The following is a 21,036-nucleotide window of genomic DNA, read 5'->3' on the forward strand; positions in this document are numbered from 1 at the left end:
TAAAGCAACAGGGCTTGAACCCTGGGTCCCAGTTTGACTCAGGCTCGGACCCTCCACCTCCCTGGGGTTCTGGGACCCTGGTTCCAAGCCCTAGGTTAGTGCAATTTGTGTATAGAAGAAAGGAGTGTTAGGCTTGAGCTTGAGTTCAAATCCTGGGCTTACACTGCAATGTAGACATAACCTAAATCAGTGGTTCTCAACCTGCGGCCCGCAGGCTGCTTGTGGCCCAATCAGCACAAAGCTGTGACCCATGTGACATCCTCAGGTCCATACAGGTAGTATTGGATGAGGCCCACAGTCTTAAATAGGTTGAGAACCACTGCCCTAAATTATACCAGTTTTACACTGGTATAAATCCAGTAACTGATTTCTACAGAGTTAAATCAGTGGGATGGGATTAGGAATAAGCCCCCTCAAAACTCAGATCAGGCCTGGTGAAAGGTTCATAACATTTCACTAAACTTTTGAGTAGGCCTTTCTCCAGTTTCCTATGAATCAGAGTTGATTTGTGGCGTTTTGACGTAACACGTGATGAAACTCAGCACCTGTGATGGAACTTTGCTTTGAGATTTTGCATACCTTTGAACACAACATTTTAAACAAATATTCAGGTTGAAGCATCAACTCATGTGATCCAAAAAACAGAGCCAGATCTTCAGTTAGTGTAAATCAGCATAGCTCCATTGACAGCAAGCAGGTCTTCAACAGAGCTACTCTGACTTACGCCACCCAAGGATCTGTCCCAATGTTTGGATGAACCTCAGTGAACTGAAGCTGAGGAGTTTTGCATTGCTCTAATTGTATGCACGTTATATATTTCCTTCAGAAAGATCCCTATGTGCTTTACAGACAATATTGAATACTGGCTTACAATTCAGCAGCATATCTTAGCTTGAGCTTTATTAGAATCTCCACTAGACAGTTTTCTGGAGAGAATACAACTTTAGTAATGAACAGCCTTGTCTATTTGTCTCATAAAGAGTTTGCTGGGTGTACTGCTGCTTGCTGATGCAAAGTTCTGTACATGGCATCCATTCAAAGGAATGTGAAGACGAATTGTGTATTATTTCTGGCTACACTGAAGGAGAGTATCTTTCATATGTAGTTGATGTTGCACATCATTCAGCGTGAAGAAGGTTAATTGCTAGACATAGGATTCCTGGATCACTAAAGTTGGTAGGGAAAGGATTACAAGAAAGGGTATAACCAAATCTTTGGTGCACTGACACACTGTTTTCTTGACTTGTTAAAGAAGTTTGCGGATTCATAGGAGCATTGTTTTGCTTTTGTGTATCAATCAACCATCCTCTAGCCAGAATGCAAGCCATTCATAGACTCTCAGTGGCTTGAAACAGCAATCAAGTACAGAAAGGATGGTGTGAATTACAATGGGATGCCGTAGGCTGATAGGGTAGGCGTTAGCAATGCTACTATCTATTTTATTGGCAAAGAGCACTCACTATTCTACAATTAGGCGACCCATCATCTCATTCACTATGTCATTTCAATTGAAAGCGAAGCTTAGTATGACAAGCAGACATGCTTTGCAGCTCCCTGTACCTTTGTGTCTGTTCTACGTAAGCTATGGTCATATAGTGTATAGATTATTGGCTGGCGGTGTTAGTACAACACACTCAATGCTTAATATGGAGATGAATAGGGTAGATGGTTCTTGTTGATCGAGCGGGGAGGTTTTTACTCCTCTAACACCCATATGATCTAGTCCTATAGCTAATGGGAGCACAGTACGTTTTATTTCTCAGTTTAATGCCCCAGTGCAATAGAGCTGTGAAACAGCAGCATCCTAATTTTTTTCAAGAACTAATGGGGTTATTTTTACGATCTATATTTTATCAATCATTTTCTTTAATGGAAAGTAAGTTTTAATGTACCATGCTTCTTGCTGGTTTTATGTCTTCCAATATAGATGTGTCTGTTTTTTTCAAAGCACTGCTTTATGGTTTCAGTGCAGAAAGCTGCATCAAAAGGTAATCCCTGAGAAATTTAAGAAAATCATATTTTGGCATAAATGTTTATTTAAATGTCTTTTTTTTCCCTCTCAGCATTCATTTGTGGAAACCATCAAGCAAACAAATTTAGCAGTTTCTTTTTTCTCTTCCCATCAGAAATCTAAGAGCCCTTTCTAAGGGATGCAAACCTGGCCACAGTGGGTTTAAGGGAAAATGTTTATTGATGCACATTTTTACGTCATTCCCATGCCAAGATTAGGACCCTGTTGTGCTAGGTGTAGGGTGACCAGATGTCCTGATTTTATAGGGACAGTCCCAATTTTGGGGGATTTTTCTTATATAGGCACCTATTACCCTCCATCCCTGTCCTGATTTTCTACACTTGCTATCTGGTCTCCCTAGCTAGGTGCTACATATACACATAGCAAGAGATAGAACGTGCCTACACTGTCGTGACCAGACACCAAACTACAAAGCTAGACCATTTGGGCCTGATTCTCCCATCCATTACACCCGTTTTACGCTGGTGAGCTCCACTGAATCACCCCAGCATAAACTGGTGTAAACGGAGTGGAGAATCAGGCTCAGCGTGTTTATTTGTATCACACACCAGGACATTTATTTGTAGACATTTCAGGGTGCTTCTCTGCGTAATATCTGAGTATCTTAAAGATGAATGACCTCATAAATGAATGACTTCCTCCCAGGAATCAAATAAGCCCTGTTCACTGTGGTAGGATTAGGTCATAAAGGTGGGTCACTGCTCGTCAGTGTGCAACTGAACTTATTCTGGGGAAACAAATTAAGATGGCTGAGTTCTTTTGAATATTTGCTGCTATGAAAGCGCTCTTCCTCCCACCCTCGATCAATAGGTGATGGATTTAGTAGTATCACCCAGCACAGACAGAGGTAACTTAGATCAGATATCCATCAGTTCTCCGCCTTCATTTACTCAGGTTATAGCGTGTTCTCCACTTACCGTCATTGGGATGTTCCATGCCATGTAAACATGTGACTTGAAGTCATCCATCCAGACCTCAGCAGCCCGCAGGGCATTGCGCTTTGCATAGTAATCGATGTCATTGTTGTAAGGTTTCTTTGTGCGCTCGATGTGGGCAACTCTCGAGCAAGGTAACACTTCCATGCTTCCTCCGCACTGCCAGACCTGGGAGAGAGTTGGAGGATAAAATCAACCATGGAACAAGAACTTTTTCCTGGAAAACAGGCTGATATGACTGTCTATGGCAAGGTATTGTACAGCGGGGGATACATCAGCCTCTGATGACTTGAGATAGAGTCACTGCTCTTTGAGCCCTTAGGCAAAGCAGCAATTGCACGAGAAACCCTAACACCTGGATGTTAGGGACTGGATCCAGGTGGTGTAAACTGACACCGGTCCACTGAAGTTAGCTGAGGATCTAACTGTGGCTGTCATATTCCATTTCATGGGCTATGTGCTTGTGGGCTTATTTCCTGCACCAAATTTGCATATAAACTAATTAATTGCTAACAGCTCAGCTATGCCCATTTCTGAAAGAAGCCATGCGATGCCTGTGCAGTGGGCATGGAACATAGCAGATGGGGCATTCAGCACTGGCGCCTGGAGGTGCTTGAAGATTGCCTCTCAGTTAGGAAAGGAATTATGTGTATGAGAAATGTAAACAGAAAGCAAGTGGCACAGCTCATTTAACGTCCCACTGTACAGATCACATGCTTTGATTTTGAAAGTCAGGATATTCTTCCTTTTTAAAATTTGCCCGAGAACAAGCCTGCCCAACTCCCTGGGTATGTAAGGCTACCATGGCCACACGGTGCCTTTTAGGTTCTAGCTTGAGCAGAGCTAGCCCATGTATGTCTGCCTGTGCCAGAAATTACATCACGCAGCTGCTGTATAGACATACCCTTGGACTACAAGCCTGCACAAGGGAGTGAGGGTGAGACCTGCTCCCACACCACTTCTTGGACTGCATAGACTTTAGGTTTCCTTGTGTAAGTGAGCAGGTGCTCCAGCACATGGGCAAGAGAACTGGGGAATGGACAGAGCAATGACTCCAACTCCCTGGACAGTGCAATACACATAGCGTCATAATCTGCTGCTAGTATAAACCAGCGGTAAATTCCCTCTGTCCCCTGACCAAGCCAGGGGGAAGCAGAGAGGGAGCTGTGTCAGAGGTGTCTCTCTAGTCCCAGAGGCCTCCCACGGTGCCTCCCAAGCAAGGCGGCACACCGCGGTCCCACGGCTCCGGCGGACCTCCCCCAGATGTGCCCGTGGAGGGTCTGCTGGTCCCGCGGCTCTGGTGGACCTCCCGCTGGCGTGCCACCGGAGCCGCGGGACCAGCAGACCCTCCGCAGGCACGCCTGCGGGAGGTCCACCGGAGCCGCCTGCCGCCCTCCCGGCAACCGGCAGAGCGCCCCCTGCGGCATGCTGCCCCAAGCACGCGCTTGGCATGCTGGGGCCTGGCGCTGCCCCTGCCAGCATTACCCCAGTGCTGCTGCAGCCTATGCAGCTCAGTCCAGCCCTAAGGAAACAAAAGAGATCTTAAAATATAAGCAAGAGTCCATAGCTTTCATATTGCTGAGAATAGCAGCTCATTTTCCATGCAAGTTGGACTCCATGAAAAGACAAGGGATTTGTATCCTATACATATTTAGAAAGAAGACAAATTACTTGGAGAATGGCAGATAAAATCCTGTTTCTTGACTCTTTTTTTTAAATACTTTGTTAGTTAATATTTATTTATTGCCCTCCTAGTTGTTGACTAGTAAATCACTGGCCACAGAAATTTGCATTTGATAAATGAAACACACTGAAAAACACACTGCTCATAAATTTGGACTGACATACGCCTAGAACTTCCACTGTGAACGGAAAGTTTCCGCCCCCACCAAAAAAGGGGAAATGCGCAATACTCTTCAGTGTATTGTTATTTGTCCTACCCGGCTTGGGATTCAGCCATGTAATAGATTGTACATTTTTTCTTGCTATGGTTAATGACCTTGTAATTTTTATTTATATATTTTGATACCAAGGATAAATACATTATGGCAGATTTATTTCCCTCTAACAGTGATGCTTAGGCAAAACGGAGAAACTAAAAGATGCTGAAGCATGGCATTAAGAGAAACTGTTTAGCTCATCTATAAATTCAACACAAGTAGTTATTTCCTGGTGATGAATTCTCCCCAGATGAAATCCACAGGGGACCCGGACACCTCGCTTTGAAGAAAACAGCACCAGAAAAATATTGCCTCAGGGTACAGAATGCTTGCCCTGTCAAACATGCTGTCTGTTGCTTACAAGACAGTGCAAATTTGCACGATTAACCCATCTGCAAGCACTCAGCTTGCTTTACATTGCTTTCCTGTCTCCTCTCTTCTGCCATCCTCTAAACAAGAATGAGATATCTGTTGAAGATGAGGCACAAGAATCCTTTGTGAGTTGTGATCAACGATGCCAGAAAGTGGAACATTTCAGCGTATGAAACAGCCAAGGTAGTTCTGAGATAATGCCATTCAGAGTCTCTGGTCAATTCTCTATGGAGGGGTACACCCCTTAAAATGTCTTAGGCCTGGTCTACACTAGGACTTTAATTCGAATTTAGCAGCGTTAATTCGAACTAACCGCTCAACCGTCCACACCAGGAAGCCATTTAATTCGAACTAGAGGGCTCTTTAGTTCGAATTTGGTACTCCACCCCGGCAGGTGGAGTAACGCTAAGTTCGACATGGCTAGTTCGAATTAGGCTAGGTGTGGATGGAAATCGAACTTAGTAGCTCCGGGAGCTATCCCACAGTGCACCACTCTGTTGACGCTCTGGACAGCAGTCCGAGCTTCGATGCTCTGACCAGCCACACAGGAAACGACCCGGGAAAATTTGAATTCCTTTTCCTTTCTGGACAGTTAGAATCTCATTTTGTGGTTGGACATCGGGGCGAGCTCAGCAGCACCGGCAGCAATGCAGAGCTCTCCAGCAGAGGAGTTCATGTAATCTCTGAATAGAAAGAGGGACCCGGCATAGACTGACCGGGAACTCTTCGATCTGATCGGTGTGGGGGGCGAGTAGTCTGTGCTTTCGGAGCTGCGCTCCAACAAACGGAATGCAAAGACCTATGAGAAGGTCTCCAAAGCCATGATACAGACAGAGGATACAGCCGTCATGCAACGCAGTGCCGCATGAAAATCAAGGACCCCAGACAAGCCTACCAAAAAATCAAAGCGGCAAACGGACGCTACGGAGCCTGCCACCACTGCCCCACCAGTGACCATGGACTCTGATGATGGGACAGTGTCGACGGACAGTTCCTCGACGATGTTCACGGACGGGGAAGATGAGGAAGGGTTTGTGGAGGACGAGGCAGGTGATAGCGCTTACAACGCTGGTTTCCCCGACAGCCAGGATCTCTTCATCACCGTCACGGAGATCCCCTACCAACCCTCCCCGGCCAGGAACCCGGATCCTGAATCAGGGGTAGGATCAGTCGGTAAGTGCTTTAACCATGTTAACTTTTATTCTTAATATAACAGGAATCTGAAGTGTGTGAAAAGGAGGTCTCTGTATATATGGTGATAGAACAGAAATCCTCCTGGGAGAACTCCACGAAGCTCTCCTGCCGTTAATCGATAAGCATCAGCAGGAGGTTCCTGGGGAGAGCTGCCTTACTGGGTGCTCCGTGATAGCACACTTTTCCGCGCGAGGCTTTCATGCGGTATTCAGGGAGCACTGCCTCCCAGAGCACGGCTGCATAGGTCCGTGGTTCGTGCTAGATTTCACGCAGCATGCGCTCTCTATCTCCTTCAGTGCCCGTCCTCACGGTTATCTCGCTCGGAGACTCCTGCATCTAAGTAGGGGAATTACTGTAATGTTACGCCTGGTCCAAAGTATTTTTAAAAAATCTCCGGACAGACGGCATAGCACAGACTCAGCACGCAGCTGCGTGACGAGCGTAACGGAAAGCCAAAGAATCAAATGGACGCTCATGGAGGGAGGGGGGAACGAGGACGCAAGGTATCCCACAGTTCCTGCTGTCTCCGAAAAGCATTTGCATTCTTGGCTGATCTCCAAATGCTTCTAGGGTCAAACACAGTGTCCGCGGTGGGTCGGGGCATAGCTCGGCAATTTACGCACCCCCCCCGACCCCCAGAAGTTAAAGGGAAAACAATCCTCTGTTGACTCTTTTACATGTCACCGTATCTGTACTGAATGCTGCAGATAGACGCGATGGTGCAGCACTCAACACCAACATCCTTGCTCCCCCCACGCTATGGATGGCTGATGGTACAATAAGATGGAAATCCATCCTCATCATCAGCCTATTGGCACATGGGGCAGTGCAAAAGGACTGGTAACCATAACAACCATACCAACTTGCTTGGGACAGGTCGGTCAAGGCCGCCTGGTGCTAATTTTTCATGGTAGATGGTGCAGTATGGCTGGTAACCGTCCTCATCATTGCAACAGGGGGCTGAGCTCCATCAGCCCCCACCCTTCATTGTAAAGAAAAGATTCAATTGCCCCTGAACTAGCAGAGGGATGAGTGGCTCCCTCCTCCACACCCCTTAATGTCATCTCTGGACTATCATTGCAGCTGGAGGCTTCCTTCCACTCATTTCTCACAAACGACTACCTGTGTCTTATTCATGCATTCTATATTACTTCATCACACAAGTGGGGGGACAATGGTATTGGAACCCAGGAAGGCTGGGAAGAACGGAATGAACAGCTGGGGTTGTTTCAGGAGCACACCCTGTGAATAGCGTTCAGCTAAAAATTTATGCAGGATTGGACAGAGAGCAGCTGTGGTCTCTGGTTCTATGATACAGTGGTTCTCTAGTACAGTTGCCCATATTCTAGGCAGGACTGATTCTATTTTTAGATACCCAAAAAGGAGGGATTGACTCGGGGAGTCATTCCCAAATTTTGCTTTTGCGCCCCTGGCTGATCAACCAGGGGCACTTATGACAGCACCAAATGGCGCAGTGCAAAAGGACAGGTAACCATGACCATCTTATTACCGTCTTCTTACCAGTTCATGGTATGGTAGACGGTGCAGTATGCCTGGTAACCATCGCTGCTGTCATGCAAAAGCAAAAGCATGCTGTTGTGTAGCGCTGCTGGTCCGCCTCTGTCAGCGGCATCCAGTACACATACGGTGACATACACAAAAGGCAAAATAGGGTCCATTGTTGCCACGCTATGGCGTGTGCCAGGGCATTTCATGGAAAACGTGCTCGAAATGATTGTCTGCCGTTGCTTTCCCGGAGGAAGGAATGACTGGCGACATTTACCCAGAATCCACCGCGCAAATGATTTGTGCAACAGCTGGCACAGGGGTCTCAACAAAAAATTCACAGAGACAGCCTAGACTCAGTTAATTGTTCGCAAAAAAGTATCATTGCAAGGAATGCACTAACTGTTTCCCATCTCATAGCTTCCACTGTCTCCAGACCTTCCACAGCATCCACCTCGCAGAGGCTGGCGAAGATTAGGCGGCGAAAGAAAAAGACAAGGGACACGATTTTCGATGAATGTGTGGGCTGCTACCTAGCCGAGGTGGACCAGCAGAGGCAGTGGAGGGAGAAAGTCTCTCTGTACCAGCGCTCACACAGCGAATGGGAGGAGAGGTGGCGTGAGGAACACAAGCAGGCGACTCAAGCAATGCTTGTACTAGTGAGGGAGCAAACGGACACGCTCCGGCGACTTGTGTATGTTCTGCAGGACCGCTGCAGGACAGAGCCCCCGGCAGTATCTCTGCAACCGCCCTCCCCCGCCACAAAGTCACATACCCCCCTCACCCTAAATAACCAGGAGGATGCCCGCCCTGGGCCGTGAATACTGTCACTGCACCCCAGCAGAGTGCTCAAGTAACCAAAAGCTCTCATACCCTACGTTTGCATAAGTCCTTCCCTTCCGGACTCAAACAAGTCCCAATCCCAGTCCCATCCCATAACTGTGTACTTAAGTAATAAAAATACTTTGCTGTTAAGTACTGTTTCCGTCATGTTTTTTCACTGAAGACTGTGTTTGAATGGGGTGCGTGGGGAAGTGCGTTGCTAATTGCATAGGACAGGCACCTTTCCCAGGGTACAGACACGGGGGCCGGATCAGCAGCGGGTAACACACACAGTGCAGTCAGCAGGCACCGTGGTCGGTATGGGAGGTGGTTTCCAGGTTCTGTGTGGGCGGTGGGGATGTGACTTTTTAGCGGGGGAGGGCGGTTACAGATCTTATACAGCGGTCCTTGTCCTGGACCGCTGAGTCACGCAGCAGAGGAATCTGTATCCGTCCTCCTCCGCCACAAGGCCACATAGCCCCCCGCACACAGAATCCCAAAAAGGAGGGATGGCAGGCTCCGTTGAAACAAGCAGTCCGGCAATGCGGACCGCTGTAGGAGCAGGAGCCTGTCATTCCTTGAGTTTAGAGGCGGTCTTTACATCAGCGCACACCCTACCCACCGTTTTTCTGCGTTCCAGTTTCGACCCTTTAACGAAAAGTCATGAATAAAGAAACCTCTCCTCAGTAACAGTGTGACATGTATTTTATTTTTACACGTGTCTTGGAAGTGGAGGAAACGGGGAAACGGGGAGAACGGGGTATTTAACCGAAGAGGAGAGTCAACAGTAACTGGGTAAAGAAACGGGCAGGTTCAGCTTCTCTGTAAAGAAACTGAACAGTCACAGGTCACGCTGCTCGCTGCTCGCTGGTATTTAAAGAGTTCCTTGTCGCTGTCCCAGGCGCCTGTATAGGGCTTCATGAGCAAGTGCATTAGCGGGCAGGCTGGGTCACCGTGGATCACTATAGGCAAATGCACATCCACAACAGTTATTTCGTGGTACGGGAAGAAACTACCTTCCAGCAGGCGTCTGAGCAGCCCACAGTTCCTGAGAACACACGCATCAGGAACCTTGCCCGGCCATACGACGTTCATGTTGGTAAAAAGGCCCCTATGGTCCCCCAGTGCTTGCAGAACCATTGAAAAGTAGCCCAATTTCTCAGCAGCTGAATGTGGAAGAGGTGGACGATAAAGTGCGAGGAGGAGAAAACGGCGAGGATCGCAGCGGGCTCCATGCTTGCAGTGCTGTGGCGTCCACGCTGTCACTGACCAGAAAAGTGCACGAACAGATTGCCCGCAGGCGCTTTCAGGGAGGGAGGGAGTGAGGGCGTGATTGACGGTTCAATGACGACAGTTACCCAAAACCACCCTCGACACATTTTTTCCCCCAGCAGGCATTGGGGGCTCTACCCAGCATTCCAATGGGCAGCGGGGACTGCGGGAACTGTGGGATAGCTTCCCACAGTGCACCGCTTCGAAAGTAGACGCCGGCCCCGTGAATGTGGACTCAGAAATTCGAATTAGTGTATTTAGTATGGATACACAAATTCGACTTCATAAGGTCGAATCCACAAATTCGAATTAAGTAGATTCGAAATAGTCCTGTAGTGTAGACAAGGCCTTAGAGTACGAGGAATATCCCATATTCATGCCCACATCTTATAAGACTTGGCACTTACACAGCAGTTCTCACACAGAGCTCTCAAAGTGCCTTATTCAGGTGAGTAAGCATCAATATCCTCATTTCACAGATGGGGAACCAGAGATGCAGAGAGTTTAAGGTCCACACTTTCCAGACTGGTCACTAATTCTGGATATTTCCATTTTTGGGTGCCCATTTTAAACACACGTAGGACCTGGTTTTCATAGGTGAAGAGAACCCACAATACCAAGTGATGTTTCTAGCACCAGGAGCCTAGGTATGCTCTTTGCTCATTTAATGGGAAATGCCAAAGGGAGTATCTTCTTCAAGACTACTGACCACAAGACCCAACCTGGCTCTTTTTTCCCCTAATGTGATTTAACATGGCCCAGATGTGGCACAATGCTCTTTGCTGTTAAAAAAAACACAAAACAGACAGACAAAAACAACAGGAAAGTATTCTGAAATGAGCCACCATGGTTCACACATTGAGAGCTGCCCAGCTGTAGCACTGGAACAAGCAGGACAGGGAAGGTACAAGAGAGATGGGAACAAACTCAGGCATTTAGCCAACCATTTGTTCTTGTAACAATGCCTCGGATTGCCCCATACGTGAGAAACAGCTGTGTCTTTTATTCTGTTCTATAGAAGTTCTTGTACGGGCTCATCATTGTCATATCTACCAGCAGGGGAACCTCAGACTTTCCAGGTTGTTCTGTGGAGATGAGAGTGAGAGTGTTGTTATTCCACAGGAGGAGAGACAAGAGGCTCAGCCTTCTCAAGTCTGCCTGTCTCCAGAGATCTGCCAGAGGCAAGGGCCCACCAGACTAGTTCTGGGACTCTTGCCTCATCTGCCCGGCAGCATGTCTCCATCATCAGTCACCCTTCCCCTCTCCCCCCATAATAAATAAGTCTAGGAGGACACAGGCTGCATTTGGGCCTCGTGAGTATCACCTGGTGTGATGTTTTAAGACTTGATCAAGTAATTCCAAGAGGCGGTCAATTTATTTCCTAAGTGCAGTTGATTTGCAGTTTGAATATTGATCTTTAGGCAGCCATAAACGAAACTGATCAAATTTTCTATTTGCAACTTAGACATATTAAGTAGTAAGAAGAACAAGTACTCACATCAGTGCCAAATTACTGTCTGAGTGAAACTGTTTGTGCTTTATGCTGAAAAACTTAATGGTGCTAATGACAAACTATACCTGTACATCTGAGATAGGCTGGGGTATAGGAAAATATTTACTGTACACTCACTGCAGTTAATTAACCCAGACATCATATGGCAGACACCAAAGAGATTTCAGAATTCAGACTTTGTTTCCATTTACTAAGCAAAACTCAAGCAATGTTGTGATTTCCTTGATCCTTAATTTGTTTCTATGTATCAATGAAGTGCTATGTAATCAAAATAAAGTACACAATGGGCAACTTGGAAGGGATATAAACCCTCATGCTTCATGGCATAAGGCAAACTTTAACTCTTGAAGGTTAGGAAGGAACTTGCTCTTAGGACAGGTTTTTCTATAATTGCTTGTTGCAGGGCTTCTTGCACCTTCCTCTGAAGCAGCTGGTAGTAGCTAGAGTTGGCCAAAAAAGGTCAATTATTATTATTAATTAATTATTATTATTATTTTCATGACATCTCAAACACATTTCTTTTATTTTTCAAAATTTCCAGAGAAAATTCTTAAAATGTGTCAATAAAAAAAAATGAAACTACAAAATGTTTGGTTTTCAAAAACCCTTTTTGATTTAAAAAATTGGTTTTAGACAAAAATTTCAGTTTTTGAAAGCCAAAACTTTTGACCGAAACCAAAATATTTTTGTTTTCTGTTTCTCATGGAAACACTGGAAAATGTTGTCCAAGCCAAAAAAACTGTCCATTTTGGTTCAAAAGCCATTTTTTTGTAAAAAAAAAAAATAGTTTGAAAAAAAAAATGTGACCAAATCTGCTATTGGCCAGTGCTGAAGACAGGATGCTGAGCTAGATACATGTCCAATCCAGTATTCCTGTATTCCTATAGTGCCTAAAAAGAGGATAATGTCTAGATACTCTCAAACACTGCAGCTCAGAGCTATTTCCAGTACTGCCATGCCCTGCTGGGTGAGTGTTAATGTTCAAAAACATCCCAGGATTTAGAACGCAACTAAATAATTTGCAACCAAGGTGGTCTCAGTTTTGAAGAAACGTTTACAAAATTACAGGATTGCTCTATAGGGGCCTAATTCTCTTTAAATTGAAATTTGTCCTATGTTATTGTCAGCCATTTAGCCCTTGGAGACCCACTTTCTGAAAATATTTGTGCATTGAGTAGTATGTGGAATGATTTGTTTTACCTCAGAAAACTAGAGTGGAATCCAAATGCTTTATGACCACCCTTATGTGTGTGTTTAAAAGCACTGAGGGAAGGAGTTCACTTGCATTTCAAAAGCAACTGAGGTTGGAGATTATTCCTACACCCACGCTCCAACAAGTGCTCTCAGGATATGGTTTTGTACTGCCAACACGGCTATACAGGAGTCATCAGTTTGGCAGGCGTGGTTATAGTAGAAGAGCCAGTCTGCCCTTGGATGTGTGTTTGCAACTTTTACTGACTTTCTGCAAGGCCCAGCAGGTCTCAACCCCAGATTTGCAAAGCTGCCAGGCAGGAAACACCTCCACACTGCTGTAACCAGCTCATGTTCCACTACCCCTGTCCCACTGTGGACACAGAAAGTCCCACTTCAAGGGATCTGACAGGCAGTAGCCTCATTGGCTCCCTACTCTATATAACCCAAGGGGCATTTGAGGACATGTCCAGGCAACAGTGCAAGTCTCCTGCTACGACCATTCCTGATTTCTGCTCTTGAACTCGGTTTTGACAGTGGTTTAATTCGGACCTTGCCTCCTGACCCAGATCCTGAAACCTGACTCAGACTCTGTGCCCTGGTATTGTCCCCAGCCTGGAACTTGACTATGAACTTCTCCTCTATTCTTGGCCTCATGTTTCACCCTTGGTTCTGGCTGTCCTTGCCAGGATGCTGACACTTTCATACGAGTTGTACCTGCACAGCCAGGGATATAGTTGGCAGTACGAAAACCCAGTCTAGAAAGAAAGACTAAAATAATAAAAAATAGAAATCTGTATCCTGCTTTGAAGTTCTGCAGCTCAGATGTGTCACTGTTCAGGAAGAAATTAAAATAAAAAGAAAACCCCTCCATTAATAAAACCTTTCACCCATGGCAACTGCAGAGGAAGAAGTATCCAGAACGCTTGGCATTAGAGCAGGTGTTCAACTTTGTGATGGATTTGCTTCCAAGTAATCACCCTTCACTGAGGATTTACGTTGCTTCTACAGAAGCACAGACATTTATTGGAAGCCGAGGCACAAATTTATTAAAACAAAGCTCCAACTGTTTTTGTTTCACCCAACCCATCAGGCTGAAAGTTTAAGGTTTCTCCAAGCACTTCACACCTAGAACCAAGCGGGAGATTCCTTTAAAAACAGAGGATTTAATTACACGCTGGTACTGCTGATTCCGCTGCTAGCAGCGGTCATTGTACTAAAGAAAGCACTCTATAGGCATTTGGGACACTGTCCTATGGGAACCTCAGCATGTGGGCCCCACATTCAGTTGCGTTTACTGAGATGATTTATGCCAGATTTACACTAGGGTCAAATATCAGTACACTGTACTGGGACTAATTAACCTCGGCGTCATATTGCGGATGCCAAAGAGACTTCGGCATGAAACAAGGTCAGGCCTTTTGTGCATAGTAATTTCCAGCCTGCTTTAAGACTAGTTTAACAAATACTGATTTAACTTTTCAACCTTCTTCCTGTTTGCTGAATTCCTCTCCCAGTGAGCATGGGAATTTCATGAGAGCCCTGAGGAATGGATTTGATTTTCCACCTAATCTTTGTAGATATTAAAGATTCCTTGGTACTTTTTGTAAATCCTGATGTCGTTAGCCATAATTTTCCTTACACTCCATGGCTGCATTGTACTGTGCTTATTATATAAAGCGCCATCATAAAGATATTAGTATAGAAAATCCCAAGCAGTCACGTCAGCAAGCAGTGATGCTAGCAGTGCCTGGACAGAAACAGCCGTTCTATTCTGTCCCTTTCAGAATGCTGACCTAGATGTTTCACCGGTGGACTGCACACCAGTTTCACAGGCCCATGGATCCACCTCCTTGTGATTTCAGCCCATCAGCCCCAGGCTACTTACATGCATTGCCTTCCTGCCCACACACCTTGTGAATGTTTTTTCCTCCCTCCCCCCACCCCCTTAATTCCTAGTGAAAGAAGGTTTCTTTATCTCCCAGGGAGACTCAGACAAACTAAAACAGACCAAATATAAGATCATCTGAGACTTGCCGTTTCCCATTCATTTCAACTGTTACAAGTCTACATCCCGCCCCGAGGTGTGCCTGCTTGAGATAGTACAATTAAGAGCCCTTCCAGGCTCACTGCTAGCAGCTATTTCCAGCTTCTCCTGTGCCAGGGGATCCAGCGCACTGGAGGGGATTGCTTTTTAAAAGGGATAATGATTGTCCCAGTTACTATTTCTTTCATGCAGTAGGTAAGGGACTGGAGGAAGCCAGCTTTGCACTGCACACCCCGCAGCAGGTTCCTTCATCTCAGTCTAACCCTACTGATGATGACAATAATACTTTGTACTTTTATAGCTATTTCCATCTGAGTCAGCACTTCACTAAGGTGGATGATCAGCGCCTCTGAAAACTAGGCGTTTAAGCCATAATCTGCTAGAATTGGACTTGTTGATATTTAATTCAGATGGTTCTGAACTCCACCTAAACAATGCATACCACAGACAATAATGTAGGGAGCCTTTCACTGAATGCCAGACTTTCAGTTTTCTACATGGCACATGAAACCAACAGATCAGATAGTGGAGTTTTTAGTAGTGCTCAGATATCACACGTTTTATGATATCCCAGCATGGGAATTCTTAAAAGCCAGTGATCTGAGTTTTACTTACATTTTCAAAGTAAAGCCTCTCAGAGATCTAATGTTTTCTACCTGTGATGTTTTGAATTCAATTTATCAAAGCCATTTCAAAAGAAATTCAGGAAGGCAATGGAAACATCACTCGCTAGGCACCAGAAGGAACCTATTTAACCATCTGCAGCACAACACAGCAGACAATAAATTGGCCCAGCCTTGCAAACAAGTGGAGGATGCTGAAAATCAAGTTAGTATTGCTCTGGAAGAATGTAATGTTTCCACTAACCTTATTCAGGCTCTAAAGGTGGTGGAATCTCTTCTTCGTAATGATTAAGATGACCTGGAAAATAGGAGCCAGCACTCTAGTCTATACTTTCTTGGTGTTTGTCAGCAGTGGACATCCCCTGGGCTGCAGCCCCTGCAACCCATCCAAGGAGGTCACCAACTACTGTTAGAGGTGCTAGTGGCATCAATCTATCTTATATGGCCCCTCTTACAGTCATGTGTGAGCACCTGTTCCCATTCTCTCTCCCTCTCTGGTCCTCCACGGAAGCAGGTCACTTGCAACTGTTCCTCTAGTCCCCAGAAACAACAGTTGCCTCCAAACCCTTGCACCAATTCCTGTGGAGCATCATGGGACCTGACACTTCCTTTAAAGCAGAGATGGAACAAGAATAGAGTGGGACTATTGTTAGTCTTTGGGGCTCAGGGAGACCAGGAGGTCCTCTCAGAATGACTAATTGGGGGGTCCATGGTATGAAAGTCATAATGAGCTCTGCCTGGAAGAAGCTGGTAACACCTGAAGGCTAGGAAGGTAGGGACATAGTAGCCATGCAATCATGGGGTGCAGTTACAGCTCACGTGGACATGCTTGAGCTGGCTTTAATCTAGCTGACTCGGTACCAGAGGCGCATGGGCTATAGAACTCCACCTGGAACCAGAGGTATTATTTCAGGCTGCCAGCCCGCGCTGAACCCTGGGATGCCATGGATTCATTGCTCTGGTAACCGAGCTAGCCAGGTTAAAACTAACTTGGGTCTGGTCTACACAAGCTGCAATCACACCCTATGACTGCAGTGTAGATGTACCCACAAGTAACTATTACATTCCCATCAGATCCATTTGGGCCTTGTCCAACTCCCTTTAAAATGTTGTCTAAAATAAAAACCCAAGCACACAGCAAACCATATGCAACTGAAACAAAAGCCACAGGAATATTCCTAATCAGGACAAGGCAAAGTTTCACTGTTTGCAAATGAAGAAGAAATCTTCAGGGTGGAAACATGCAGAAGAACCATATGACTCAACTCTGACTCTCGAATGACATGGGATGTGAAAGACTAACACAACGGGAATTCTCCCAAGGAAAGTGAAAACACGCCAGCACCGTCTCCTATTGCCTTCCAAATGCAGAACAATTCTGATTTACACTGTTCCCCAGTTCTTTAAGGATGTAGCCCAGCTATTGGTCATACTAGAAACATATTTTTAACAGGCATTAACATTGATGTTTACAGTAGGATTATATTTCTTGGTTTGTCAGTTACTTTCTAGGACCACAGGACTGGAAAGGACCTTTTGGGTCATCGAGTCTGGTCCCCAGCTATCACAGGCAACCCCACCAGATTATCCTGTTCATAGACTTGTCAAACTCCATCTTAGAATTTACACCCATTTGTCCTTGTGCTAACATTGTCCTTTAGCTTAAATGGCTCTTCTCCCTCCCTGGTGTTTATCCCTCTGATGTATTTAGAGAGAGCAATCACATCACATCCTCTCTCAGATTTGGTGCTGCTAAACGGAACAAGCCAAATTCTTTTAATCTCCTCTCATAAATTAGGATATCCAGCCCCCTGATCATCCTAGTAGCCTTTCTACCAAGGATTTAGGACTAACAGTGTTTGCTGGTGTTAGAGGATGCCATAAAGTTAATTTGATGTAAATATTTCTTTTTCTCTTTGAACCTACTCATAGAATTAGACTTAAAAAAAGAGAGAAAGGGACAGCTAATATTCTGCAATGTAGTGCAGTATGGTATATGTCTGCTTTGGTCGCTGGGATTATAACATACCGTGGCAATTATTTAATTGCAGTTGCCCTAAAACTGGTTGATTTTAATAGATTCTTTTCCTCCCTTTGCTGTCAGTCCTGACTTCAGCATTCTGTATTTAATTAGGTGTGTTAGAAAAGGGCCCTCTTGCCTTTCATTTGTTCATATATGAAGCTATTTGTATTAAGGAAGCTTTTATAATAAAATATATTATGTGATCAGATTAATCGTATGATCTCATTTAAGTTCATGGATCACACTTTTATGATTGTCTCTAATACCAACCATAATTATGGTTTAAAAAATGCCTCTTGAAAAGCCTGTGCTATTTACACAGTGCACTCAAGAGGCAAAGATCTTTCCATATTGGCAAAACAGTTACACGGAAAAGATCACATTTACCTGCAGAAAATCATACTCAATTGAAAGAAGGAAAGAGACACTTCTCTGGGTCTAGAGATTCTAGCTAAGATTACAGGGCACAATTATTGCTGGTGCCTGAAAATGTGATATGATACCAAAAAAGGACTGGAAAAACAACTTGAATTATCATCTGTATTTTGACTGACAAAGATTACACATGCACCCCTTCTAAGAGTACCTTGCTAAGAGAACTTTATATGTGTTTTATGAAATGGGGTATTTCCCTGGTCAGGGTGGTTGCATAGCTGTGTATCTATAAACATGTAGACCACACCATTGTTATTTCCCTGTAAAATATTAGCCATATGCAGAAGCATTTCTCTGCCTCTTTTTTCAGGAAGCCAATTTTATGTGATTGTCTTCCATTTCGAGTTCCTGCAGCTTTGCACTGTTCTTCTGGCATGGAGAATTTGTGCAGCTTAATTTGACCTTTACAATCTAGATCAGATGAGTAGGGCAGATTCAGTATTTTAAAACTCTTAATAGATGCCCAGCACCTATTTTTTTTCTCCTGCACACACCCCAAACAATTAATTCTTGGCAACAGGCTGAGTGTTCTGAACACAAAAGTAAGGGCTTTACCTGTATTTTGTTTTACACCCTCTCACAGAATCTTCTAACATGGGGCCTGATTCAAGGGTTATAGCTCATGCCGTTAGCAACCCACTGCTGGTAAGAGATGGAATGCTTCTTTCTTTAAATAAGCCTAGAATTCATTGCATATACTAGAATTTCCTTAAGCATTTGTTAGAGTTCTATTGGATTGGACCTGTTTGTAACCAAACTAATGTATCCTTAGGACCTTTCTCCAGAAAATATTTATTGCTGCATTGGTCCTTGAGAAAGAATCAATGAGGTAGATAATGGAATCACAATGGTAGTCTAATAAAAGGGGTCACACATTTTCTAACTTCTCCACTGGCTCTTCACCAGGAATTTTATGGGATGTCCTTCATATACTCGTTCAGAGTTAGAGCAGGATCTCATAGTAACTAAAGATCCAGACGTCATGGTATTGAGGAGGAGAAGTACTTCTGTTAATCCTCTTACAGAAGAAGAATATGTAAGTATGCTGAAATTGAAATATTTCCTGGAGAAACTTGCACTCAGCAATCGTCATCATACTGCAAAGCTAAGTTTTACAAGTGGAGAGATAAATCAGGTAAATTAATAGTCTGGCTGCTATGGGAGGGAGAAGATAAGGCATAAAATGACATTAAAAATGACCCATATACTTTAACTGCTAATCCAATCTCCATAAACTCATATTTTGCACAATTTTACAAAGGACATGATATCTTTGACCAGAGCAGTCTAGGGATGAAATTGATGTTTTTATGAGTGGACTAGAATCCCTTCTGTAAAGAAAACCCCAGCCTCTTTCAGAGGGTGTGTGTGTGTGTGTAAAAATCATGAAATCTTCACGAAATGAGTATAGAATAATATTGCACAAACTAATCACTTAAGACGCTAAGAAAACATCCAAACCAAGATGGTTCAGCAATTATTAGTAGCTTAGAGGGTAGCTCATGTATTACTGTAGTGGTAACTGGATATAAAGAATACCTTCTTTTATGAGGTCACTTCCTAATGAGCTGCTGAGGTTGTTTTGTGCTGGGACAGAACATAGCAGGCAGTGAGGAGGAGGTTGAAGTGGTGGTCAGGGCAACTGAGAACCATATTCAAAGACCGACTGCCGTCTGTTAGGAATATCGGAAGAGATTAAGCAGATCTATCATTGCCAATAGAAATTGGACCCTCTCTTTGCCGGAGGCATGGAAACATCAGGAGAAAGCCTGTAGCCCCTTCCCAACCTTGCAGCTGTAGGACGCAAGTGGCTCAAATGAACAACTGATCCTTGGGAACTCTACCACCTACCCCCATTGGATTAAGGTTTCCTAGATCCCTGTTCTACCTTTATGTGGTGAGTCAGTTCTGGGGAACAATAGCGGGGCCAAGCAGTGAGGTCTCCAAGTACCTGGCTGACATAAGGCCATGCACCTGCTGGGTCCTGCAGCTGTAGTGTTGAGGAAGATTTTGGGTACCTGGCAGACATCCTGGCACCATGTCCCATTAAAGAGGGAAGATGACCAGGCAGTCACCCCAAGAAGGCAATTAGGGGACCCTTCCAAATGATACCTAAAATGCAAGCAATAGGTGCAGTCGGCGCATGGGCATAGAGAGAAAAGGATGGGTCTCCCAAGGGTGAGTTTTCAGTCTTCAAAGACTTGCTGTTCTTGGGGAATGAATACCAGCTACCAGCCCTGAAATGCTGTGGCAGAGTATAAACAGCTCCCACCATGCGTGGGTCACACAGTCAACAACTCTTAGAGGCTTTTTTTTTTTTTTGGCAAGGCCTTTTGGAAATTTGGGAAGAAAAATCTAGCACGGTAGAGTGGAAGTCTACACACGTGTAAAAATGAGCCCCATTTTGAGATACACCCTTAATAATTTGGTCTGGAAGTTCCTAATATCTCCCTCCTCCTAGCTGTACTGACGCCTGGAGAAAATTTCACTTACTCACTGCAGATGTCCTCATTCCGTCTGAACCAACTGTTGCTGGTTCTGATAATTCCCAAAGTTTTTCTCTTGCACACTATAAATGCAATTATCTCATATTTAAATGAGTAATTATGCTGACCAGTGTTCCTTGTAACATAATCTTTGAGAACACATTTGCTGAGGATTTTACCTTTGCTATTAGTACAACTTTTTTCCAAATCAACAGAATCCCTGTCATTCATTTCTGCACATCTGCTGGCACATCATCTGTTGGTACATATGGCACATTGTATTGTAGCTGCTAAAATTCAATAAATGGACACTTAAAAAAAAACTCACATAGGGTCTGTGAAATGGCATTAAAGATCAACCAGTCATCCCTAGCTCCCTACTTCCCAATCAGATTATTGCTTTAGGTTGTTTCTTCTTGCTGATCCCAAAAGACCCCAGAGAAAATTTTCCTCTAAATTCAAGTCTCAGCAAGGGATAAAGATACGTACGTTAAGCTTAAACCAGAAAATCAACAGCTGAGTTCCTGCTGAATTTAAGTACTCAGGAAATAGCTGTTCTGTTATAGTCTAAGCTTTACTAACCTGCAGCTGAACCAACGGTGATGCTGACTAGTCAATCCGCAAGCTTTGTATGCAATGCAGAAC

The 21,036-nt window shown here is 44.6% G+C and overlaps 1 protein-coding gene across 9 annotated transcripts in view; it reads right to left on the reverse strand.

Moving 5' to 3' along the window:
* Nucleotides 1-21,036, reverse strand: part of GALNT9 (polypeptide N-acetylgalactosaminyltransferase 9) — a 684,555-nt gene that overhangs the window by 22,998 nt on the left and 640,521 nt on the right. For all 9 annotated transcript variants that reach the window (XM_044990515.1, XM_044990516.1, XM_044990518.1 and 6 more), the window contains one exon: nt 2,950-3,135. In XM_044990515.1, coding sequence (XP_044846450.1) covers nt 2,950-3,135 — 186 coding nt within the window. The remainder of the gene's footprint in view (nt 1-2,949; nt 3,136-21,036) is intronic.

This window comes from Mauremys mutica, chromosome 16, assembly GCF_020497125.1.
Source record: "Mauremys mutica isolate MM-2020 ecotype Southern chromosome 16, ASM2049712v1, whole genome shotgun sequence".
NCBI lineage: Eukaryota > Metazoa > Chordata > Testudines > Geoemydidae > Mauremys > Mauremys mutica.